The sequence below is a fragment of the Mobula birostris genome, chromosome 17 (assembly GCF_030028105.1).
Source record: "Mobula birostris isolate sMobBir1 chromosome 17, sMobBir1.hap1, whole genome shotgun sequence".
In the NCBI taxonomy this organism is placed as follows: Eukaryota; Metazoa; Chordata; class Chondrichthyes; order Myliobatiformes; family Myliobatidae; genus Mobula; species Mobula birostris.
This window is the reverse complement of record NC_092386.1, coordinates 35,137,047-35,164,425: the sequence shown is the minus strand read 5'-3', so window position 1 is coordinate 35,164,425 and position 27,379 is coordinate 35,137,047. Positions and strand designations below refer to the sequence as shown.

The following is a 27,379-nucleotide window of genomic DNA, read 5'->3' as shown; positions in this document are numbered from 1 at the left end:
GCAGACCAACTGAATAACTACTTTGGTTCTGCCTTCACTAAGGAGGACATAAATAATCTTCTGGAAATAGTAGGGGACTGAGGGTCTAGTGAGATGGAGGAACTGAGGGAAATACATGTTAGTAGGGGAGTGGTGTTAGGTAAATTGAAGGGATTGAAGGCAGATAAATCCCCAGGGCCAGATGGTCTGCATCCCAGAGTGCTTAAGGAAGTAGCCCAAGAAATAGTGGATGCATTAGTGATAATTTTTCAAAACTCTTTAGATTCTGGATTAGTTCGTATGGATTAGAGGGTGGCTAATATAACCTCGCTTTTTAAAAAAGGAGGGAGAGAGAAACCGGGGAATTATAGACCGGTAAGCCTGACATCAGTGGTGGGGAAAATGCTAGAGTCAGTTATCAAAGATGTGATAACAGCACATTTGGAAAGCAGTGAAATGATCGGACAAAGTCAGCATGGGTTTGTGAAAGGAAAATCATGTCTGACGAATCTCATAGAATTTTTTGAGGATGTAACTAGTAGAGTGGATAGGGGAGAACCAGTGGATGTGATATATTTGGATTTTCAAAAGGCTTTTGACAAGGTCCCACACAGGAGATTAGTGTGCAAACTTAAAGCACACGGTATTGGGGGTATGGTATTGATGTGGATAGAGAATTGGTTGGCAGACAGGAAGCAAAGAGTAGGAATAAACGGGACCTTTTCAGAATGGCAGACAGTGATGAGTGGGGTACCGCAAGGCTCAGTGCTGGGACCCCAGTTGTTTACAATATATATTAATGACTTAGACGATAGAATTAAATGCCGCATCTCCAAGTTTGTGGATGACATGAAGCTGGGCGGCAGTGTTAGCTGTGAGGAGGATGCTAAGAGGATGCAGGGTGACTTGGATAGGTTAGGTGAGTGGGCAATTTCATGGCAGATGCAATTTAATGTGGATAAATGTGAGGTTATCCATTTTGGTGGCAAGAACAGGAAGACAGATTATTATCTGAATGGTGGCCGATTAGGAAAAGGGGAGGTGCAACGAGACCTGGGTGTCATTGTACACCAGTCATTGAAAGTGGGCATGCAGGTATAGCAGGCAGTGAAAAAGGCGAATGGTATGCTGGCATTCATAGCAAGAGGATTCGAGTACGGGAGCAGGGGGGTACTACTGCAGTTGTACAAGGCCTTGGTGAGACCACACCTGGAGTATTGTGCGCAGTTTTGGTCCCCTAATCTGAGGAAAGACGTTCTTGCCATAGACAGAGTACAAAGAAGGTTCACCAGATTGATTCCTGGGTTGGCAGGACTTTCATATGATGAAGGACTGGATCGGCTAAGCTTATACTCTCTGGAATTTAGAAGATTGAGGGGGGATCTGATTGAAACCTATAAAATTCTAAAGGGATTAGACAGGCTAGATGTAGGAAGATTGTTCCCGATGTTGGGGAAGTCCAGAACGAGGAGTCACAGTTTGAGGATAAAGGGAAAGCCATTTAGGACCGAGATGAGGGAAAACTTCTTCACACAGAGAGTGGTGAATCTGTGGAATTCTCTGCCACAGGAAACAGTTGAGGCCAGTTCATTGGCTATATTTAAGAGGGAGTTAGATATGGCCCTTGTGGCTAAAGGGATCAGGGGGTATGGAGGGAAGGGAGATACAGGGTTCTGAGTTGGATGCTCAGCCATGATTGTACTGAATGGTGGTGCAGGCTCGAAGGGCCGAATGGTCTACTCCTGCACCTATTTTCTAAGTTTCTATGTTTCTATGTCTGAAGAATAAATTGGAAGCAAAAACACAGCAAGCCCCCTTTGTGAAACTATTCTTTATGAAAAGTTCTTGAAAGATTCTAAACGTAGTTCAGCAGATGCTGATTTGCTAAACACTTAGAACCTATTTTACAACTCCTAGAAGGAAAAAACACCTTTTTCCTAGTTACATAATTTTGCAAGTGTGGTGATATTTACTAACTGGTAAGAGCATTAAAGAAGCTCTCATCTCAAATTTGCCAGCATTAATGTGTTGTAAATGATTAGCATTCTTGCAGAAACAGGTGAGGGAGAAAAAAAATGGAATTACAAACAGATGCCTGGAATTTTCAATTTTGAAGTAAAATGAGATTCATTTATTCAGAAGCTAAAGTTCACATTTCGCAGAAATAAAATATTCTTCACTTGTATAACTTAAAATTAAAAGAACATGCACACTTTACTGCTTATTAGTATGAAAATTGTTACACTTTGTTCTTTCACTGTATACTATGAGAATATATCTTATTAGAGTAACAAATTTATTTTCAACTTATATTTTTGAGTAATCACTGAATATAGAAAAGCAAAATATTTGATCTGGTTTGATACAATAACTAATCAGAATCAGAACGAGGTTTACTATCATCCTCTTACAGAATGTGAATGTTGTTGTTTCTCAGCAGCAGTACAGTACAAACACAAAAAAATTACTACAAATTACAAAATAAATAAAAATGCAAAAACAAAATAATAAGGTAGTGTTCATGGACTACTTCATTTCAACTTATGACGCATTCACAGGAAAAGCACTGTAGAAACATACTCTATTTAGTTTTAGAAAACCTAAAAAAAATTAGAAATAGTATTTTTAAAAAATTAAAAGTCAAATCCATCAAATCTACCTTTAAAAGAAATGTATAAACACCAACATAAATTATATAGGAAAAATGCTGCAGTTTCAGGTCTTCAGATGAGATTATAGCTAATAAGACAAGGCACATGAGAAGTGCCATACAGTATATTGATCTAAAAAGGAGTCATTTTCTGCAATCTGTGACCCACTTTACAATACTCCCATCATCAATTTGACACTCAATATTATTTAACAAGTCCCAGGGATTTTGAGGGAGCGCCGGATGCCAGGTCTGCCCTTCCTTCCGATTTCAATGCCAAGTTGAAATCTCGGTAATTTTACATTTTTCTCAATACAACTGTATAAAACATAAAAGAGCTAGTGTAACTGCTTATAGGTCAAAAGTCAATCAAACAATTGGCTCAATAGAGTGCAGAGAGTCATCTGACACTCTTGTTATTGGAATGTATTGGTTTAGAAACAGATAAAGATGATAAAAGTTATTCTGCAAACCTGTAACTTTCAATGCCAGATTTCTTATTCATGTAGGGGATTTAACTTTGTTTTGAAAAGAAAAAGAATGCAAAAACTGTACAAGGGCTGTCATTGTATCAACACAAAGGTGGAACACTTAACCGTTGTTGTTCATTTTGGGAAACTTACAGGTATTGAAGAATTTTTAAAATCACCGAAGAATTAGAAGTACAGTATAATTTTCTTTCATTTATGACACAAGTTGATTAGATCATGGAATTATCCATTATTTCCTGGAATAATTTCATTCTATTTTGGCACAGTTATAATTTGCACAGGCAAATACAGAGTTGAGTTATTAAAAATGATTGAAACAATGCAGGTAATAAAAATAATGTTCCTTCCTACTTGTATAAATGCTGCTATTTTCATTTGACTTGTTGTATCTACCAACAGACTTATATATTTGAATTGTTTCTTTAAGTATTCCACATGTGATGGTACATTTTTCTATTTAAGTATACACGTTATCATTGTAGTTTGGAATATGTTTGATCAATGTTTTTAATGAATGAATCTTTATTGTTGATTTATGTTCACCATGTGCATAAGTAACACTATAAAAATGTGATATAATAATGCCCAATGTGACCTGACCATGTCCCAAAACAAATTCTAGCATCTGCAGTTTCTCCTTCCTTCCTGACTCTGCCCCAATCCACCTACACCCTCTCAGGCAGAAAAATAAAAAAGAGAGTAATTTTAAACCATCTACAAACATTACAAACAAATCCGAATGATCCTAAGGCTAGACAGAGTCTCATATGCAAAGTATTACAACTGACTGCCACATTGTTAAATGGAGAGTTTGAGGAATGGAGTGAGGTTGGTAGTTGATAAGAGTATGAGGGAAAGGAAATAAAATGAGTTAGGGTAAGATTAGTGTAAAAATTGGTGCTTGATGTTCAGTGCAGACTCAATAGGCTGAAATGCTTGTTTCCATGTTGCATTTCTCTAAAACCATGACATCCTATAGCAATTCAACTATCTTACTAACAACTCAAACTAATGCTATATTAATGTGTAAAACAGAAGTATATTTTTCTCATGCCTATTCATGAATAAGATCATTCAACTTTTTGAACTTACTTATACTTAGGCATAAGTATGCCGCCAATGCACGATCCAAAAATAGAGAATCCCATTGCAACTATCCCATTCCAGAAGCCCAGCTCAGCCGGAGAGAAACCATGCTCCAATAAAAACATTGGAAACATGCTCACAGAAGCCTGTTCTCCTGAAAACAGAATAAAATTGAAGCATGTCAATAGAATAGCAGAGTACATTGGCAACAATAAACATGAATCTGTCGAAGCTGAGGAAGAATGCCCAGATATATTATGAAACTAGTCTATAAATTGCTTCAGATTCTGAACACATAATACTTCCCAATGAGATTTCTGAGTCACCTTTGATTTTATTCTGAGGGGACAACTCAAGCTTTATATCATCTTTCATTAGGTAACTATAAATTAGTAGCATGAACCAGTTCACCAGTAACTGATTTACATATTTAAGTTTGCTATTGTTTCAAAGTTCAAAGTAAATTTATTATCAAAATACATATATGTCACCATACAACCCTGATATTCATTTCATTTTCTCACAGGCATACTCAATAAATCCATAATAGAATAATAACCACAATAGAATCAATGAAATACTGCATAAACTTGGGGATTCAACCAGTGTGCAGAAGACAACAAACTGCAGTTTTTACAATGCAGTCATATGGTACACAGCATAATATCAGTGTAATACTGCAAGATGGTGGCAAAACTAAGATCTGTGTCATGTATTTTGAATAGATTCCAAAAGATTTGTTCATGGTCACTTAGAAAATGTTTTACTCTCATTTCACTAGTACAGCCTTCAGGCACATACAATGAAAGTGCATGCAAATATATTGCCCAGCATCATCCCTTCGACAGATCACAACTTTATGTTGAAAATAAAGCCTAATCCCACTTCTTATATGTAGGCAAATTTGTAAATGTAGTAATCCAGCTAGATTACCCGATGAAAGACTATTTTTGGCAATCCATCTGGTGCTGTTGTAATGGTGGATTTTTGGATTACTGCTAAATTCTGACTCCATTGGTGCAATGAATCTTCAGTTGGAATTCACAACACTTGAACTGTGATACAGTGCATTTTCTGCACAATGAACGTGGAGAAAAAAATCCCTCACAGTAATCTACTCTGCTACCTTACTCTGAGTATGGCCTAATGATAGAAAATTGCTTCATTCAACTTAGATTTACTATAATCAATTCCCATTTATTTCACTGTTGCACAACATTCTCAGAAGCAGAGTCACACCTCTTCAAATTGTTTCTTAATTTTATTAATACCAAAAGGGATTTATTTTTGGTGTCATTATAGCTTCACCTAGTGGATCTTAAGTGAACTTCAGGATTGGACAATTCCTATGTCAGGCTTTATTTCATCTTTCTTGGCCTTATTAGACTAAACCCGAAAACAATGTATTTGAAATATTGTTTAAAATAAGTGTGGCTGTGGCATTTGAAATGCTGATCTAAATTACAGTCAGCTAATTATCAGTATATTTTATGCTGTGTTTTGTTCTAGTCTGACCATCCTTGAGCTAACTAACACAAAGCCCCAGGATCTACAGCATCTCAATATTATGAAACAAAATCACTGTCACTATTGGCACCAAGCTATCAACATGAATCAGTTTCCCCAGGCAGATGATGTGCTAGTGGACAGGTTATATATGTGTCTGACTGGTTGCAAACACTGAGTATCCAGGCTCAGATTTAAATGGGTATTCAAGGCATAAAGGTTTAAATTAAATGTAGGCAGTAAAAACTTTGGAGGAAGGATAGTCGTTCAATCAGAACAACTTATGCACATCTTATGATTGTTTTGCAACATCACACCGCCAACCTTGTCAAAAGTGAGAAGTCAAACCATATTAAAAGTGTTATCACACATCAACCTAGAAATTCCAGTAAGTTTTTTTTTGAGATGCTATCTTCAGCACCTGTCACTATGATGATGGGTGCTTGGGATTTTAGCCTGAATAAGGATGGAAGATTATGAAGTCTTCTTACTGGAGCAGAAGAGCTTGGAGATGACATGGATAGAGTTAAGAAACTAGGAGAGATAAGTGGTCTGGGCTGGTGTACTGGAGAAATTGGAATAATGACAAGTATTAGTGATAGAAGCGATAGAGCTAACTAAATAAGTATTAAGATGCAAGTTGTTAGTAGAGGGTATATTTAAAGCAGAGGTTCATAGGTTCTTGATTAGTAAGGGTGTCAAGTGTAAAAAAAGCAGGAGAATAGGGTTGAGAGGGGTAATAAAATAGCCATGATGGAAAGGCAGAGAATACTCAGTGGGTTGAATGGCCTAAACTGCTTCTGTGTCTAACGGTTCAGAAAGGTAGCAACAAAAACCTGAAGTCAGAATTATCTTTGCCTTCAAGGTGATTATAAAACAGTAGGCAATAAACATTCATCTTTTCTTTAGAGAACAATAAATGCATTGCATTTTTTTGACTGTTACTGTTTTCTCCATTCATAAAATCAACCTATTTCTTTCTGTTAATCCCTGGCTGTTTTCATCATCGTCATTTGGAAACTTAACCACTTGCAATCAATTTTCAGTTTGAGCTTTTGGATGCAGACTGCTTCTTCATTGTAATAGCATACAAATGCACCCTAAACCTGTCTTGATATTTAAGGTATTCTGTACAGTACTTCCCTTCATGACTAGTTTGTTCCAAGAAAATCACAGCCCAATTTCTTCCATTTCCTTGATAATTTTAAATATTTTCACCAAGTATATCCAGTTAAATTCATTGCATGAGCCAGTGAGAGGAAGTTTTACAATTGAGCACAGCATATTATAGGGTTTAAAGCTTCATGTTAACTCCTCAAAAAGGATCAATGAAATATCCAGTTTAAAAGTTTCACCTTCTAAAGTTAATAGGTTATTTTTTGAGTTAATCTTTCATTGCTCCAAATAGCTAAAGTCTTTAGTCTGCTTCCTAAATGACAACCCCGATTTCTTTATGTCACTATCAATTTGATTGTTTAGTGGTAGCACTTAAAAACGTATAGATTTTAAAAACAAAAGTTTGAGAACACTGTGCTGATCTCATCACAAATTCAGTACTGAATATTTTTAGATTATAACTTTTTAAGAGGTGTCTCATTTATGGAAGTATTACATATGATGTGAGTAATTTGGGAATAATTTTAGATTGAAAATATTTTTAGATCAATACTTGCAACCACTTTGTAGGTGGTTGAATAAATGAGGAAATAAATATATTACAAAAATAACATATTAAAACACATGCCAACCATGCACAGACCCAACATATAAATAGAATTTATTGACCGAAATATAAAAAGGGAAAACAATGAAATAATACCAGTCATAATGTTTTTAAATTTCACAAACATTAGTTCAGGCTTTTAAGTGTTTAACTGGGTAAGAAATCTTTAAGTGACACTTCAGCTTTGGAAAGAACCTGATATCTTAGTCACAAAACAATCATGCATTTGTGGTCGAGGGAAAATAATCCATGCATTACCAAATGGTGAAGAATTTGTAAGAGACAAATTATCAGTCATCTACTTGAAAAAAAAGAAAGTCTAAGGGTTTGTATCCAGAGATGTACAACAGAGGAGTTTTAGTAGTCAAAGACAATTATTTTTATTTATCTTATTTATTATTTATTGAGATGCAGTCTGGAGCAGGTCCTTCTGGCCCTTTGAGCCACGCCACCCAGCAATCCCTACAATTTAGTGCTAGCCTAGTCATGAGACCATTTACAATGCCCAATTAACCAACCAACCAGTACATCTTTGGACTGTAGAAGGAAAGCCATGAGGTCATGGAGAGAACCTACAAACTCCTTATAGGCAGCAGCAGGAAATGAACCTGCTCATACTCTTTGAGAATGACAAGGTGGAAAGTAGATGGATGGAATACATTAGGGAATTGTACTACGATGCTAGAAATGATCAGAGTGAGAAGAACACGGAAGGTCCGGAAATTTTGGTAGCGGAAGTAAGAGCAGAAAGTTAAAAACTGGTAAAGCTTGTGGTGTAGATGGTATTACAGCCGAAATGTTGAAATGCCTTGGCGACTCAGAGTTTGAGGCGATCACGAGGCTTTGCAATACAATCTACTCAACAGTAAAGTGGCCTACAGATTTTGTGGTGTCAGAGTTTGCCATGATCCCAAAGAAAAGTAAGAGCATGAAATGCTCAGACTTTAGAACTATAAGTCTTATAAGTCATGCCTCCAAGATCTTGTTATTAATACTTTTCAGCAGAATAAAAAGGACAGTCCTTAATGAAATTAATGAGTGCCAGGGCGGATTTATACTGGGTTAGGGTACCTGTGAAGGGATTTTCAATTTGCGAACGATTGTGGAACGAGGTCCAGAAAAAAAAACATTTACCTGTGCTTCCTGGATTATAAAAAAGCTTTTGACTGAGTCAATCATGAACAGCTGGTCAATTGCCTAAACTCATTGGGGCTGGATGGGCAAGATGTTCGACTGATTGCACGTCTGTACTGGCATCAGAAGGCAGTAATAAGAACTAGTGGTGGAAATTCACCGGAAGTTGAGATCCAAAAACGGGTTCGCCAGGGCTGCATTATCTCCCCTTTATTATTTAACATTTACTCAGAGGTAATCTTCAGGGTGTTGAACGATAAAGTTGGTGTCCAAATTGGTGGAGTGATGGTAAACAACTTGAGGTATGCAGATGATTCAGTTTTGTTAGCCGAGACTAAGGACGAGTTACTCAGAATAGTAGATAAGATAAATGCTGAAGGAGAACGATTTGGAATGAAAATAAATGCTGCAAAGACAAAGGAAGAAATCCCCAAAATCAGTATCAAAATTAACGGTGTAGGCATACAATAAGTCAAGAAGTTTGTTTACTTGGGACAGATGGTCACAGAGGATGGGAAATGTGATACAGAAATTAGACAAAGAATTGAGATTGCAAGATCAACGTTCTGGAGCCTGAGTGACGTGCTGTGTGGCAAGAGGTTGGACTTTGGGCTGCGTTGTAGAATTTGGAAATGCCATGTCTGGAGCAGTCTGTTGTATGGAGTCGAATCATGGACCTTATGCAAGGAAGCGCAACAACGACTGGAGGCATTTGAAATGTGGTGTCTAAGGAGAATGCAGAAAATTAGATGGGCGATGAAGGTCAGTAATATGGAAGTGTAGAAGAGAGCGAGGAGAGAAAAGGAGTTGCTGAAGAATGTGCAGAAAAGGAAGCTGGAATATGCCGGGCACTTGTTAAGAGGTGGTGGACTGCAGAAATTGTTATTGGAAGGGATGATAGAAGGAAAGAGGGAAAGAGGAAGGCAGCGAACCACTTGGTACGATAATGTGAGGCAATGGACTGGGTTGAGTTATGCTGAGGCCAGAAAAAGAGCACAGGATCGAAGAAGATGGAGGTGCATAGCTGCCAACCCCGGATTCGGGACGGTACCCACTGACTGGCTGACTGACTACTGGCACTGTAAAGCAATACGCTAACCACTATGTTACTGCACTGCCCCAAATTTCATACTGTAAAAATAACCCTAAAAAAGTTCACAAGAATAATCTAGAATGTAAAGATAATTGGTAAAAGCAAAACAAGTTAGCAAGAAATTATTATTCAGACATCCAAGGATTGCAAAGCTCAATACTGTCTAACAGGCTGTAGCATTATAATCATCAGGAAACAGAAAAGTTGAAAAGGATCTGTGAAGTGCAAAACTATAGCATTAACGAATATAAATTATTTAACCAAAGCTGCCTTTAACACTTAAGCACCACTTTCCACTTTAAATACAGACCTGAGTTAAGAGATTCAAGGTAGTTAAGAGGATGTCATGCAAAATGCACTGAAACAGTCCGACTAGACATTTAGTCCAGCAACACTGTACCTGCTTAGACTGTGCATTTATCTAACAAATACTTCAGGCAATTACTGTGATAAATTTGTTAACTGGGTGTTTGTCATCTAGCTGGTTTACAATATAGAAATCTAGCTAAAGCTAAAGTACTGTACCTATTATGCTGATATTCCCACCTTTTCCCTTCATAAAGGTTATAAAGTTCAGGGTGAATGCCAATATGATTTTGTGCACTCTGATCTTTTATAAATACAAGAAAATAGCTACTGTTGAAGACCGAGCCTGGAGATTCTCTGTACAAGGGCTTTATCTTGTTTATCGCAGAGACAGCAAAGCAGAATGAGACACCCCTTTGCCCATATTGTCCTGTGAGCATACTAACAGCAGGACATCCTTATAAATCAAAAGGAATTCTATTCCCTCAATACACTGCTAGATTGCAATCACAGGTAGTGCATGTTGACATCTTGTAGATCTGAGCCCAATGCCCTGGCAGCAGATGGCATTCATTCACCTTCACCGGTGACCAGTGCTGAGGCGAGGAGCCTCAGACATTTGAGTACAAATGAAAATTATCAACATAACATTTTTAGCTCTATTGAACTATTGCAAAAGTCAGCAATATTATGCAATTAAATGCATTTTATTCAACACAAGTTATTTACTTGATTCTCCAAATTCCTATGTGATACAAGTAGTCTGAAAGTATATTTGTGTTCAGCTTCAAGCAGTCCATCATAAACAAAAAAAATTTGAGAAAGCAACACTTTTGAAAAAAAGTTGTCCAGTGTATTCTTTAAATCTTTCAAACTTTTGGATAAAATTAAATCTTCAGCTATATATTCTTTTAGTTTGTCCATTGTTCAAGTTAGTTGGTTTCCATCAAGTTGGGATATTAAATTTTACAAACCACCCCCACCTAACACACCATACCTTTTACTTAGGAACTAACACAGAACTTGGCCACATATAGTAATTTATTCTTATTTTTAAAACACAGCAAATATTAATTAGTTAAATTATCTAATGCATTGTTTACTGTCAGCTTCTAAACATTGTTTCTTAAAACAGTGAAAAGAAATCTTAATGGGTTAAAACTATTGTGTATTTAATATTTAAGTAGTATTTGAGTAGTGTTGTAAATATATTGTTTGATTAAGCATTTTTGTTTGTTTAAATAACTCATTACAGGTTATGTATAAAAGTAAGTGAATGGCATATGTCATCAAGCCACCACGTGATATGTCCATATCTCGTCTAAAAGTGCAAACTAAGTATGTACATTCGTTAACACGAGGAAATGTGCAGATGCTGGAATTTCGAGCAACACACATAAAAGTTGCTGGTGAACGCAGCAGGCCAGGCAGCATCTCTAGGAAGAGGTACAGTCGATGTTTCGGGCCGAGACCCTTCGTCAGGGCTAACTGAAAGAAGAGCTAGTAAGAGATTTGAAAGTGGGAGGGGGAGGGGGAGATCCGAAATGATAAGAGAGGACAGGAGGGGGAGAGATGGAGCCAAGAGCTGGATAGCTGATTGGCAAAAGGGATATGAGAGGATCATGGCACAGGAGGCCTAGGGAGAAAGAAAAGGGGAGGGGGGGGGAAAACCAGAGGATGGGCAACAGGTATAGTGAGGGGGACGGAGGGAGCAAAAGGAGAGAGAGAAAAGGAATGTGGGTATATAAATAAATAACGGATGGGGTATGAAGGGGAGGTGGGGCATTAGCAGAAGTTTGAGAAGTCAATGTTCATGCCATCAGGTTGGAGGCTACCCAGACGGAATGTAAGGCGTTGTTCTTCCAACCTGAGTGTGGCTTGACAAGTATAAGCCTAGTCGATCCAGTCTTTCATCATATGAAAGTCCTGCCATCCCAAGAATCAATCTGGTGAACCTTCTTTGCACTCACTGTATGGCAAGAATGTCCTTTCTCAGATTAGGGGACCAAAACTGCACACAATACTCCAGGTGTGGTCTCACCAAGGCCATGTACAACTGCAATAGTACCTCTCTGCTCTTGTACTCGAATCCTCTTGCTATGAATGTCAGCATACCATTCGCCTTTTTCACTGCCTGCTGTACCTGCATGCCCACTTTCAAACCCTGGTGTATAATGACACCCAGGTCTCATTGCACCTCCCCTTTTCCTAATCGGCCACCATTCAGATAATAATCTGTTTTCCTGTTTTTGCCACCAAAGTGGATAACCTCACATTTATCCACATTAAATTGCATCTGCCATGAATTTGCCCACTCACCTAACCTATCCAAGTCACCCTGCATCCTCTTAGCATCCTCCTCACAGCTAACACTGCCGTCACTACAGCTAACACTGTTTTGGAGTTGCAAGACATAACAATGCCGACGAGAAAATTTTAAGCAAACCTGAGACGACTACCTAGCTGTTGAAACGTGGTGAAACATTCTAGTTTAATAAAAAGCAAGGCACATTTTTTTCTTCAGAGCAGCACGTTTCCTTCACAAAAGAAAAAAATTGAGTTAAAAAAGGCAGCATAATCATTTAAAAATGAGCAGAAATAGCTGGCTACATCTGAAGGACTGATAAATTTGACTGCACAATAGAGAACTGGATATTATATAGTGAATAGATTGAGCAGTCATTTAAAGCAAATGTTATAGCCAATAAGAAGCAAGTACCAGTTTTACTGACCGCATTGGATTTAAAGGCATACAGTTTGCTTAGAATCAAACCACCTGAAATGAACGTTGCTGATATCATGAAAGTAATGCAGGAACATTTAGAATCGAAACCATTGTTGATTGTAGAACACCTTAGGTTTCATAAGCAGAATCAAGGGGAGTCCATTTCAGCACTGAATTGATGAGATTGTATGAGCATTGTCAGCTCAGTGATAGACTTAATGATGCACTGAGAGATAGCTTAGCTTGTAGAATCTTACTAGAAAGCATTCATAAGCGGCTCCTAGCAGTCAGAAGCCAAGAAGGAGGAGTCTGTCAGGATCTGTGGTGTTTTAGGGTTGCTATCAACCCTGTATTGAAAGTAGATCACTATCCTCTGCCCGGGATACAGGATATCTTAGCAGAGCTTTCTGAAGAGAAACACTTCAGCAAAGTGGACTTAACTGAGGCCCACCTACAGATGAAGTTAGAAGAAGAGTCCAAAGTGTTCGTCACTATAAACAGTCACATAAGGCTTTAATCGCTATAATAAGCTTATTTTCGGAGAAGCAGAAAGCTATGGACAAGGTGCTGCAAGGCTGCCCAGGCACTTGGATGACACCATTTTAATGGAAATAACGAGGAACACCTCCAAAATCTCAAAGTAGTCTTTAAGAGATTAGAAGATTATGAGCTCAGAGCAAGATGCAACAAGCATGAATTCTTTAAACCAAGCACCACTTACTGTAGTCACTCCATTGACGCACAAGTATTGCACAAGTGTGCTGTGAAAATTCAATGCCCTAAGGCCAAAGGACGTGTCACAGTTCTGGAATATTTTAGGATTTGTTAACTACAATAACTGGTTCCTGCCAAACCTGGTTACTATGTTCTACACCTTGAACTCATTACTACAGATTGGAGAGGAATGGCAAAGGACAAAGCAGTGCCAGATGGCTTTCTAAAAGACAAAGGAAATGGTGACATCAGACACTGTACTCACACATTATGATCTACATTTGAAAATGACTCCTAGCTGAAGCACAACTGACATTTAAAAGAGCAGTTGAAATAGCTGTATCAATGGAAACAGTAGATAGTGATGCAATTGAGTTGCAATAAGTAATTAAAGTGAGCATGAACAAATTTGCAGTGCCTAAGCAGAAACCGACCTGATCAAACAAACTCCGTTACCATTGTGGCAGGGGCTCAGATACACATACCCCAGACACACACCAGACCAACGCAGGTTTAAAGGCAAAACTTGCAGAAACTGCACCAAAGTAGGACACATATGAAGAGCATGTTGGGCAGACAAAAATAAATGGACTAAACAGAGAAGAGAAAAAGACTAAAAGTCAAGTTGCAGTTTCTAAAAGAGAACTATTCTGCATGCTGTTGATGAAAAAATTTGATAATGATTAAAGTGACAAAGGACTGGGTAGCCAAGTGAACAGCGAACTAATTAAAATGGACTTGGACACTGGCTCAGCTGTTTCAGCCATTCCACAAAATGATTTGCAGATATCCAACTAAGAATTTATACTGGAGAAAATATAACACCTGTGGGAATGACATTTGTAATTCAGTGAAATACAACAGCCAGCAAGTCATATTGGGTTTGTATGCAGTTAAAAAAACAGGATGGCCAGCATTGTGGGGACCTGATTGTCTGAGATAACTACAATGTGATTGGAGATCCATCCACTACTTGCATGCTGCATCCCCTGTAATAGAGTCAACTGAAAGCAAATGAAGAAAGGTACTGGATTATGCCACAACTGTCTCCATGCTGTACACCATGAACTGTTGCCCAACAGAGGGCAAACAGGTGTTGGTGCCAAACTCTGTGCCTCTGGGTGGAAATCATATTGGACCAAGGAAGGACCTCGCTGCTCAGACAGTATGAAACTGTTGAAAACAGTGGACTGATTACAACAGTTTTTGTAAAAAAGCTTCTGATATGTTAATCACAGTTACTTGAGAGATGTGGCTTGGTTCTCAGCAGGAAGAGTGTCAAGGAATTTTCAGAAAGTTGCAAGCTTTCAGCTTTTGTGACTATAAAGAACCAGAATATAGTCTGCATGCATTAAGTTATTACATGAACTTCAAGTGGAAGACAAAAAGCTGCTTGTAAGAGTAGATGCAAAGACCAAAGCCCAGCTGGATGAATGGAAGGCCAGAAAGAACAAAATCAATGAATATACAAGAACAAAGGAATCATCAGATGATGCTGTGGATGAGGAAGCCAAAAGGAGAAATCAGATCGTAAAGGCAGCAAAGGAAGGATTAAGAAGACTGAACTAAATGCACCTTCCCAAGATCAAGATGCACATCCGAGAAAGAAGAAAAAGGAAGAGAAAGAGGATGACATAAGAACTATGGAAATGGAAGAGGTTAAATGAGACCTAATTTCTCAAGACATTAGCAAACTCAGAGACAAGGACCTAAAGAAAAAGGAAGGCAAGAAAAAGAAAGCCAATAAGTTGAAAAGGGGAGAAAGAATGTGAGCGAGAAAAAGAAAGGCATGAAAGAGAGAAGGAACGTGAGAAAGAAAAAGAGCAGGATAAACAGAGAGAAAGAAGCTGGGACCAGGAGAAAAGTAAGGGTCCAAATAGATCCAGAGAGAAAAGCTGAGAGAAAGACAATAAGCTTTAGTGCCATCAGAACCACTTCCTGTAGACTCAGAGTCAACTCCTACAACCACCATGGAGGAGGTCCCAGAACCTGAGATTGTTTCACATTCAGTCTCACCTGCTAAGCAGAGTGAACTCCCTTGTCAGGAAAGATGTTATCCCACAAGAGTAAGAAAGCCTCCACAGTGATTAAATCTTTAGACCTGAAAGGGACAATTTAACAATTTACTATGCTATTGATATTTGTATAATAGTTGTATTACATAGTATACTACATAGTTGAGATGCATGCTATATTGAGTTGGATTTCATAGCTAAGCAGGGGGAGTGTTGTGTATTTAATATTTCAGTGGCATTTGAGTAATATTGTAAATATATTATTTGATTAAGCATTCTTGTTTGTTTAAATAATTCGTTATGGGTTACATGTACAGGTGTGTGAATGATATTCATCATCACGCCACCACGTGATATGTGCACGTCTTGCTAAAAGTAAAAACTAAGAATGCACATGAGTTCTAGTATTTTCTGGCCTCCTTATTTTTCTTGTAATTAGTTTTTTATGTTTTAGAGTTACAAATCATAACAACTATCACTCACATACAGGTGACCCATCCATTACAACCATTCAGTTAACAGAAATACGTACACCTACCCAAATCACTACCAAAAGTCACTACCCAAAAATTTGAGGTAGAGAATAAAATAGACTTTCATGCAATTTTAAAGGTAAATAAACACTCTTTCCCCAATATGTATTTCCTGACGCATGTGCAAATGACATAGCCTCACATTACAGAAAATTGCAATGTGCACCGTTACTGAGGAGCAAAATAACCTATAATGCAAGGGGTCATATACTAAGAAAATGATTAATGTTTTTTTAAAAATACTCAGCAGCATTTCCTGAAGCTGGCTTCCTTACAACTTGTTTAAGTAGCACCTGGAATAACAAAGGCAATGTATCATTGGCTCTTTAATACATGAAAATCAAGGCAAAAACATTCCCCTTCTTCACATTTATTCAGTTTTTTATCAGATTTAGATAAAGATACCTCATTTTGCATTTGCTTTCTACATCTCGTTCAATAAATTGTCATCTTGGTTCTACCAAAAGCATCCTCAATTGCAGGTAGAAGGTTGTACAAACGTAGTTCAGATCTATCACTGGATTTTTAACACATAAACTTTGTTGACAACCCAACGCAATAAAGGGGGAACATTGGTTTTCCAATGTCTGGTGCTTTATTAAAGTGAGGATGATGGCTCAAATGAGTATTAGAGATACTATTACACTACATGGTAGGCATTATTATCCTTTCAGTACCTTGACCTGCAATCATCCCACAACCTAACATCAAAATTAAACTAACAAGTTGGTTGTGTGGATCATATATCCGTAAATTTCCTGTGCACCAACTGTCGGTAGATTTGCTTTATAATAACATAATTAATTGCATTAAAGTAATACAATTATTAATTCAATACACAGTAAATGAATATTGTTATGCATATTTCTTCTCCATTGTGCATGCTAATAATATATCAGCAAATTGCTCTGAAAATATCTGACTTTTCACCACTTGCCATTTGAAAATAGAGAGTTCTTCCCAAAGTTTATATTTTGGTCCAGATTTCAACATCCAACTGAATATTTCTACTGGTGTAATTTACAATGCTGAGTTTTTTTAAATTGTAAGCATTTTTCTAGCTGTATTTTTCTTTTATATTCCTTGCTATTATAATAGTGGGTGGCAGTACTCACTGCAGTAAATCTATTGCAGCCTGAACAATCTTAAAAGACACAAAAAGGCATCCCAAGTGTCTAATTGTAAAAAACATAGAGCTTTGCACTGAATTAAAGCAGCACTGAAGCTACTATGCAATTGATCAGGAAAAAATAAGCAATAAATTATGTTAAACCCGAGAAATTCTGCTGATACTGAAAATTATGTTACTATTCAAAACTATCAGAAGGTTTTGAGGTACTACAGTATAAAAGTTGTCTCTGTTCATGCAAGTTTCTAGGAGAAAATAAATACCAGTGACAGAGCAGCAAAAAGCATTACAATATAGTTATCTCAGAGTATGCAAGAAAGACTTTCATTTGATATATGACTTGCCATTAAACTATATGACAATAAAGCATCATCTTAAATCATTTCTTTTAAACATGGCAAAAGCATTTTCACAGTGACAAAAAATCTAATAATAGAAACCAACCCCTTCCAATTACATGAAACCTAAATCTGTCATCAGATTTAAAATCACTTGCAGCAAATAACAAGGATAGTAATCAGTAACTCTTCAGTAAAGAGTAGACCATCTGCTCGCTCTGTTACACAGTTTCAAAACAATTTTTTTCTATGTACTGTATGTTGAGCTCTTAAAGAGATGCTGCAGCAGGTTAATAAAAACAATTCAACCTTATATCCTAATATTAGAATATAAATATCAATCAGATGTGAATGTGTGTTATCCTTCACACACACAAAATTATTCACAGCTATTAGATTATTTTTCAAGTAAAATCACTGTAGGTAATTAGGTAAGCTGCTAACCAGTCAGTTCACATCCCCGTCAATTACCATCCTACTAAAGTGGAAATTGTTGAATGCTTTAAGTTTCTGGGTGCAAATATCACCAAAAATTTATCCTGATCTAGCCTTGTACTGTAGATGGTATGGCCAAGAAAGCATATCAGCACCTCCACTTCTCAGATGGAAATTCAGCATTTCCCTCGTGACCCTCGCCAATTTTTACAGATAGTCATAGTCATAGTCATACTTTATTGATCCCGGGTGAAATTGGTTTTCGTTACAGTTGCACCATAAATAATAAATAGTAATAAAACCATAAATAGTTAAATAGTAATATGTAAATTATGCCAGGAAATAAGACCAGGACCAGCCTATTGGCTCAGGGGTGTCTGACCCTCTAAGGGAGGAGTTGTAAAGTTTGATGGCCACAGGCAGGAATGACTTCCTATGACGCTCCATGTTGCATCTCGGTGGATGCACCGCAGAATGCACCAATCTGCATCATAGTTTGGTAATTGGCAACTGTCCTGCCTCAGTCCACAAGAACTTGCAGAGGTTTGTTTACTTAACCCGGTTTATCACAAAAATCAGCCTCCAATCCACTGAATGCCTGCACCTTTTCATCTCCTTGGAAAAGCAGCCAACATTATCAAGTATACCTCCCAAATCAGTCATTCTCTGTTTTACCCCCTTCCATCAGGCAGAAGATACAAAAGTTTGAGAATATTTACCGCCAGGCTCAGGACAGCTTCTATCCTCCTGTTAAAAATACTCAAACTGATCTGTTACACGATAAAGTTGAACTCTTGATCTTTCATTCTCTCTCATCACGGTCTTTGCACTGTATTAACCTACCTACTCTGTATTTAGTTTGTAACTGTATCAGTGTGCTATATATTTTTTTGCTTTTGTACTATCTTGATGTACTTATTTGTGGATTGATTTGTCTGGCTAGCATGCAAACCAAAACCTTTGACGAGCTTCCACTGGTTTCCAATGTAGGGCAAGAGGTTCTCATTGTCTAGTTGACCAGGAAGCTGCCTGGATTAGAAGACACATTTGATGAGGAAAGGTTGAGCAAGCTGGGGCTTTTCTCCTTGGAGCATGAGACACAACTTGATGGAAGTGCATAAGATCATAAGAGTAATAGACAGAGTGTGTAGCCAGCATCTTTCTCTCAAGGCAGCAATGGTTAATATAAGATGACATCCTTTTAAGGTTAGTGAAGGAAAGTTTAGGGTAGATGTCAGATTTTTTTAAAATACAGCATGGTAAGTACCTGGAATATATTGCCAGAAGTGATGATAGAGGCTGATACATTACAGACATTTAGAGACACTTCAGAAGACACATAGATGAAATAAAAATTAAGGGCTACTGGGTGCACAGGGAGGTGGGGGGAAAGGCTAGATTATTCAAGTACAGTAGTAGGTTAAAAGAATGGCACAACATTATGGACCCCTGCTTCACTGTACTGTTCTAAGTTTGAGTTCTATGCATCTCAGTATATGTAACAAAAATAAACAATTACCAATTTTCAGCAATATCCCACAAGAAATATTGGAATAAAGAACCAGTTAAAATATTGTTGAAGAATCTTAGTTGGTAGATGGTAATTGATCATATCTTCAAAGAATTTGCTGCGTTTCAGATAGAGACCCAGGTCTACAAGGTTTTACATTAGCATCTATCCCATAGGTCAGCGGTCCCCAACCGCCGGGCTGTGGACCGGTACCAGGCTGCAAAGCATGTGCTACCAGTGCGCGAGGAAACGATATGAGTGAGCTGCACCTTTCCTCAGTCCCTGTCACGCACTGTTGAATTTGAACATAGGGTTGCCAACTGTCCCGTATTTGCTGGGACATCCCGTACATTGAACTAAATTGGTTTGTCCCATATGGGACTGTCCTTGTCCCGTATTTCTACCGCTAAGGTAGAGCGTTCCTATGAACCCTTTCGTGCCGAAATGGCGTAAAGTGAAGCAATTACCATTAATTTATATGAGAAAAATTTTTGAGCGTTTCCAGACCCAAAAAAAACCTACAAGATCATGCCAAATAACGCAAAAAACCTAAAACAACAGTAACATATAGTAAAAGCAGGAATGATATGATAAATACACAGCCTATATAAAGTAGAAATACTTCTCTGCAATCATTGAAGCACTGTCTAGCGCAGTGAAAATCTCACGCAAGCGCTGTCAGAGCAGGCGCTCTCGGCAGAAACACTCTCTCCAGTAACCTTTAAGCTATGAGGCTGCCAAATCATACCAAGCAGCAAATCATACTAAATAACACAAAAATACACAGCCTATATAAAGTAGAAATAATGCATGTACAGTATAGTTTCAGTTACAGGAATCGGGATGGTGTGTTAGACAGAGACGTCGGAGGTTGGGGTGGTGGGAGGTAGAGGAGACTGGGGTGTCATCTCATCGTTGTCTGTTTCCATCAGGGCAGGTAGGTCACCTTCTTCTATGTCTGCCTGCCTTGTTGTCGAAGGTTGAGGTTCGTTGTCTGCTGTGACTGATGTGCAAGGCTTGAAAAAGGACAGTATGCTTGACTGCTTAGCCTCGTGCATTTTTCTATCATACAGTTCTTTGTAAGTACTCAAAACATCCTGAAAACCTGCCCTAAACCTACGTACCCTTTCAAAATTAAAGTCATACTTTTCTGCAATCATTGCAGCAAAAATCTCACACAATTGCTTCACGTTCAGTTCCTGGACGACTTCACTTTCGGGCCGTTCGCTACTGTGTTCGGCTTCGATTGTTATCCTTTCCTCTTGCAATTGCATCAGCTCTTCATCTGTCAGTTCTTGGTCATGGGATGCCAAAACCTCTTCAACATCATCTTCGTCAACTTCCATAAACCCAGCCTCCTTAGCCAAGCTCACTATTGCCGTATTTATTGTTGATGGTTCGATGCCTTTAAAATTGTTCACTGCTTCGGGACACAGTTTCCTCCAAAAGCCATTTCTCATCGAGACTGTTAGCCTATCGAGAGCATCTCCAATGTTGGCGATTGCCAATTTTATATTGTAGTCTTTTCAGATCTCTCGCAAAGCTGCTTCGGAGTTGCCCTTTCTGTCAATGGCACTTACAATAAAATGCATCACATTTTGCGTATACTAAGTCTTAATTGTGGCTATTAGGCCTTGGTCGCACGGCTGCAGCAACGATGTCGTATTCAGCCGTAAGAACGCAACATGAATGTTATCGCCATACTCGGTAATGCCAGGCGGATGAGCACCACAATTATTGACAATCACAAGACACCTATTATCGAGGTGTATTTTCTCTACAGTATTTTTCAACAAAAGGACTAACATATCGCTCATGTACTCAGAAAAAAGCATTTGGGTATTCCAACTGCTTGGATGTGAATGGAGCACAACGGGAAGTGTTTTCTTATCAACGCCTTTAAGTGCCCTTGGATTTTCTGAATGGTACACTAGTAGAGGCTTAAGGACAGCATCACCAGTGGCGTTAATAATAGGCATTAGGGTAAACCTGTCCTTCGATGCCTTGTGTCCCTTAGCCTGCTTTTCTTCTATTGAAATAAATGTCTTACTCAGCAATTTTTTCCAAAAAATTGCAGTTACATCACAGTTAAACACTTGCTTATACGAATAACCACCTTCTGTAATGATATTCTTCAGTTCTGCTGGGAACTTTTGGGCAGCTTCAGTATCAGCCGAAGCACTCTCTCCAGTAAACATTAAACTATGAAGCTGTCCTCGCCTCAGAAACCGATCAAACCATCCATCCATGACTACCTTTAAATTCCACTTTCACAATACGTTCATCACCATCAGCCAGTGCTTTCTGTTTCAGCTTATTAAAAAGACTGACTGATTTCTCAAGTATAAGAAAACTTAACGGAACACCACGCTTTGTACACCCATCAATCCACTCAAGCAGTAGACTTTCCATGTTATCCATTTGCCAACTAAGAGAGACCAATTTGCTATGAGCAGAACCAACAGTAACATCGGCAGCTTTAAAGATTCTTTCTCTCTGTGTATAGATAGTGCGAATAGTGGATGCAGGCAAGTTCAACATGCGGACAATGTCCTTACTTCGTTCACCATGATCGAAACCACCATGATTGAAACGTTTAATTATGTCTAGTTTTACACTAAGCGTAACACCCTTACGAGCTCTTTTCGGCTTTTCTGATACCTTGGAACTCATCTTGCTAACGGATGCACAAAATAAATCGAGATAAAGCACGTGTTTAAGCAATGGCGGCTAGAATGCAGTTCCGGGGGAGGAGCTTGGCTGTTTGGGCATGGGCTGCCTTTTTTCCTAACAGTGAAAACATCTTCTGTTAGCGAAAACAGGGAACTAATGCAGGTCTTTTGTAACAGCGAGGTGTTGTAAAGCGAACGTTCGAAAAGTGGGGGACACCTGTAACACATAAAACCTAAAATAACACTAACATATAGTAAAAGCAGGAATGATACAATAAATACACAGCCTATATAAAGTAGAAATAATGTATGTACAGTGTAGTCGGGAAGATTAAGCCAAAACCGATTTGAGGAAAAAAATCGGTGCATGCGCACGTCACATATGCGCATATCACGCATGCGCACACAGGTGGTACACACATGGTAGTCTTTCTCGGGGTAAACACTGTCCTGTATTTAACTGCTACTTTTGTCCCTTATTTGGGAGTGAGAAAGTTGGCAACCCTAACTGCAAAAGACATGTTGAGGTGAGTTTAACCCTACTTGAACACCACCCCCCAACCCCCCGGTCGGCTGGTCCGCAGATATTGTCAATATTAAACCGATCCACAGTGTAAAAAAGATTGGGGGACCCCTGCGATAGGTAAATAAAACATGTAAATATAGTGTTAATCACCACAGCAACACACTTAGAAATTATAAACGTATAATCTAACTTAGAATGAAGCAATGAACAACCTAATAAAAGATAACCAACTTCAGAACCATGGTCTGTTTTTAAAAAAAATCAAATTCATCATGCTGCAGAAACTGTAATAATGAACCAAACATTAAATGCAAGTGTTAGAAAGATACAAAGTGCAATACTGATAAACTGCTGAACTCAAATAAAACGCCTAACCTTGCATGTTGTTGTTAGCTCTAGAATATATAAAATGAAAACAACGCACTATATACACAATGTAGGTCAAGCAGTACCTGCAGAGGAGCAGACAATGACCTTCCATCAGAACCAGAAATGTTAGAAGTACACCACTTTAAGCAAATCCACAACTTTTAAGCTTTCTGCACATTGCCTATCATAAACATTTTCTCTGCAAGGAAAACCATTTCAGTTTGGAAATTTTCAAAGGGGTAATGAATGAAAATGCATGCTTTTATTGGATCAATAGCTAGTTCTCTATGAAAGCTGCTCACCTCTCACCTCTCTAGATTTTAACACAATTTGGGAATAAATTCAGGATAGCGTACGACTTTATTATCCGTTTACAAGGCAAGGACTCATGCATCTGTTGATAACGTTAAGTTCCAGCAAGCATAACTTTTTTTTATTTGTATCCACCCTAGATTATTGGAATGGGAAGTGGACTCCTGACATTGTACGGAATTAGGATTTGTGATTATTTTTATTGATGAGAAATTACATCTTTCTATGTGTACTTCTTATGTGTTCCTCTAGAGGGTGCATCCTGACCAGTTACTGTCCAAGAAGGGAACAGTTGCACTTAAGAGCCCCAGAACTTAAAACTTTTTGATTGGAGAAGACACACCTCTTGGGGAAACAAAGCCATGAATCTGTTCTCCAACTACAGCCTGTTTATTCTTCATCATTATTATGGTTGCAGTTTTCTTTTTGTAAGGTTGCAAACAACGAATTGCAGGAGGAACTCAGCTGGTGAAGCAGTATTTGGGAAAGGGACAGTCAGTACTTGGATCAAGATTCTTCATCTGCTGTGGTCCAAGTCTAGATCTTGACCTGACCACAGATGTTGTCTGACTCGCTGAGTTCTTCCAGCATTTTGTTTTTTGCTCTAGATTCCAGCATCTTGTCTCCTTTATATAAGGTTGGTAAATGAATTAACACTGCTATTAATTATATCAGAAAATAACATTTCTAAAATCAACAAGATTGAGTCAATGGATATATTTAATAACTACAGTAGTTCACTGCAAATCCATTTTCAAGAGAAGATCAGATTTACTTTCACACCTACTTTCAAATTACTTTTGAAATGAGATACACAATTTTGCATTATATAAGCTAATGCTCTCTCCACAAGCATTTCTATTTGAATCCACTTTTTTAAAAAAATATTAGTCACATTTTAAATCCCATCCCTCAATAACTTAGCAGAAAAAATACTCCATACTGCCAAAGGCAGCAGAGCAATCGAGGGCATAGTGAGGTTTCTGTGCATGTTCTGACATGTATTGCTCAGTTCATGATCACATGAGCAATGAACTGTGACAGGTGTTCCCAAAAGTTGGGAAATACATGAGCTTTGACTGGTGTGTCAGAATGTGCAAGATAAAAGCCAATCTATACTCACTGAAAACGAGTGTGACTAATTCATAATTGCTGAATTATTTACATGTACTTTCTGATCAGTTTTACGTTTGGTTTAATGGAATGAGGTGGATCAGAAATTACTGCAATTGCTCCATCATCACCAAACTTGGAAGGAGTATTTTGCAATATGCAAGGAGAGAATATCTGGAACAGATTTTTTAAATGTTACATGGTTAGTGAATCACAAAGATTACTCAGCAGTGAGAAAACTTACGGGCAGCATATAACTAAATGACAGAGTAGAAATTTGATAGACCTTTATCAGAACAACATTTACTTTAAGAAAGCAGATATATTGAGTAATTAATCCCTTTGCAGCTCATCCACAAGAATACGTTGAGTTAAACATTATGTATGCACAGTTTGAATTTTTTAATTTACTGAGTGCACACAGGGACTCAAGATCACATAACAGAGATGAGCTGCGATTGAAGATAGAAATAATATCACCATGTCAATGCTAATTAACATTTTAAAACTACAATATCTATCCTAATTTTTAATTTCAAATACATCCACATTAAAAATTGATCGAAAGAAACTAGAAAGATACGTTATGTTTAAAATAAAAAGTCGATATGGGATGGATCCAACATTACTAAGAGAGCTGGTAGCAAGGCTGCAGTAGTTCTAGCCTGAATCTTCCAATCTTAAGATAGAGTGAAAATGGTATCGGACTGGAGAATGGTAAATGTAACGCTCTCTTGAAAACAGAATTCAGGGACGTACCCAACTACTACTAGTAAGTTAGTTGTGGGGTATTGGAAAACATTATAAACTATATTGAAACCACTGTTTTCTAGGTATTTATTCAAGCGTGCATTTACTACATATCAAGTGTTTACTCAGGTGTTTACTATGCCCTTACTACGCATTAAGTGTTCGTTATTGAGTACGCAGGGGATTCCTACGGTACTTACTATGTAACCATTGATTTATTAGCTAGAATGAAAACCGTGTACTATTGACCCCATGAGAAAGAGAATGTGACCAAGTAGAAAGATAAGGGTGGTTGATTTACTAGCTGGAATGAAACCAGTGTACTATTGACCCCATGAGAAAGAGAATGTAACCAAGTAGAAAGATAATAGCTAGAGTGAAACATACAGCAGTATGCTAATGCAGTTAAGCCAGAAAAGGGCCATAAAGAACGCTGTGTACAAAAGATCGGCGGGCATTCAGCGGCTAGCTCACTGACTGTCTCAGCTTTGATTTGCAAATTAAAGTTAAAAACTTCTTGAAGAATCTTCTGCATCTCCTGGTCATTTGTAAAACCACGACAGGGGCAGGAAGTTTTTAGAAACAAAACAGTAATAGGAGCTCAGATTAATAAAGGAGAGACAGTTAGTTGAAGGCAATGATTGGATTGTTTTAATGAAGTAAATAGATACACAAATGATGGGAAAGGTTAGGAGAATGGCAGATAGAAAATAGAGTGGAGAAATGGGAAGTGATATGCTTGACTTTGGTAGAAAATTAAATTTTATTTATTTTTAAATGGTGTGATTCTGAAACCTTTTGCTTTTCAGAGGGACCCTGTCTTCGTGCAGAAGATACTAAAAAATACTAAAAGTTGCATGCCATCTTGGACAATGTCTCCCATCCACTACATAATGTACTGGTTGGGCACAGGAGTACATTCAGCCAGACACTCATTCCACCGAGATGCAACACAGAGCGTCATAGGAGGTCATTCCTGCCTGTGGCCATCAAACTTTACAACTCCTCCCTTGGAGGGTCAGACACCCTGAGCCAATAGGCTAGTCCTGGACTTATTTCCTGGCATAATTTACATATTACTATCTAACTATTTATGGTTTTATTACTGTTTAATTATTAATGATGCAACTGTAAAGAAAACCAATTTCCCATGGGATCAATAAAGTATGACTATGACTATGACTATAATATACACAAGCAACAAGCATTGAGGAAGGCAAATAGCATACAGGCCTATTCCCCAAGTAGTTGGCAATTATTGCAAGAGAATTCAAGCGCAAGAGCAAATAAACCTTGTAACACTTGTAAAGACAACATCAGAAACACTGTGCACGGCTCTGGTCTGGACCCGCGACCTGAGGGAAGACATAGTAACGAAGGGAGTACCCCAGAGGTTCACCAGATTAATTCCAGAGATAGAATCATTGTCCTAAGAGGAAAAGTTAAACAGATAAAGATTACATGAACAATAATCATAGAAGTGGGTTTATAATCTCTTCAGTTTAAGAGGAAAAGAGGAGAGGATGGCATAGGGACAGAGTTGATCACCCTAGCAGAACCAATGTTCAATCCTAAATTCTGTTGCTGTCAGTATAGAATTTGCATTATGTTTTCCTGTGGCTGTGAGGTTTCCCTGAGGTGTTCTGATTTCCTGAGGATCTGTCAGTAGAGCAATAAGGCAGCACAGTGTTGTTGTGGTTAGCAATATGTTTTACAGTGCCAACTATAAGATCAGGGTTCAATTCCCGCCAGTTTGTAAGGAGCTTGTATGTTCTCCCCATGAGAGTTTCTTCCGGGTGCTCAGTTTCTTCCCACATTCCAAAGACTTATGGGTTAAGCATTAGAAAGTTGCGGGCGCGCTATATTAGCACCCGAAGCATGGCAATACTTGTGGGCTGCCAAAAGCACATCACAGATTGCGTTGGTCATCGATGCAAACACTATATTTCACTGCATGTTTCAATGTACAAGTAACAAGTAAAGCTAATCTTTAATCTAACTATAAATTAGATTAAATGTAGGCATAAAAGATATCGAGGCCAGAGCTTAGGATAATGGCACCCAATAGTGACTCTTTTGCTTGCATCTTTGGAAACAGCTCTATTTCTATCTTCAATATCTCTTTTTTTCTTTTTTAGGGTTCTTTTGAAGACTCTGACCTGGAGTTACATGCTAACTTACGTTCTTTGCGGGAATGGGACCCGTTCTTGAGGGTCTCACGACCAGCCGTTTGTCGGTATGCCAAGGACGCAGCCTAGAAGACCAGCGCA

At 38.1% G+C, this 27,379-nt stretch overlaps 1 protein-coding gene across 7 annotated transcripts in view; it reads right to left on the bottom strand.

Annotated features, from left to right (window-relative positions):
* mfsd3 (major facilitator superfamily domain containing 3) overlaps positions 1–27,379 on the bottom strand; it is a 77,612-nt gene that overhangs the window by 36,496 nt on the left and 13,737 nt on the right. For all 7 annotated transcript variants that reach the window (XR_011889529.1, XM_072281511.1, XM_072281512.1 and 4 more), the window contains one exon: positions 4,213–4,360. Coding sequence is in view for 6 of the 7 variants with exons in the window: in XM_072281511.1 (XP_072137612.1) it covers positions 4,213–4,360 (148 nt within the window). In the remaining variant the exon portion in view is untranslated. The remainder of the gene's footprint in view (positions 1–4,212; positions 4,361–27,379) is intronic.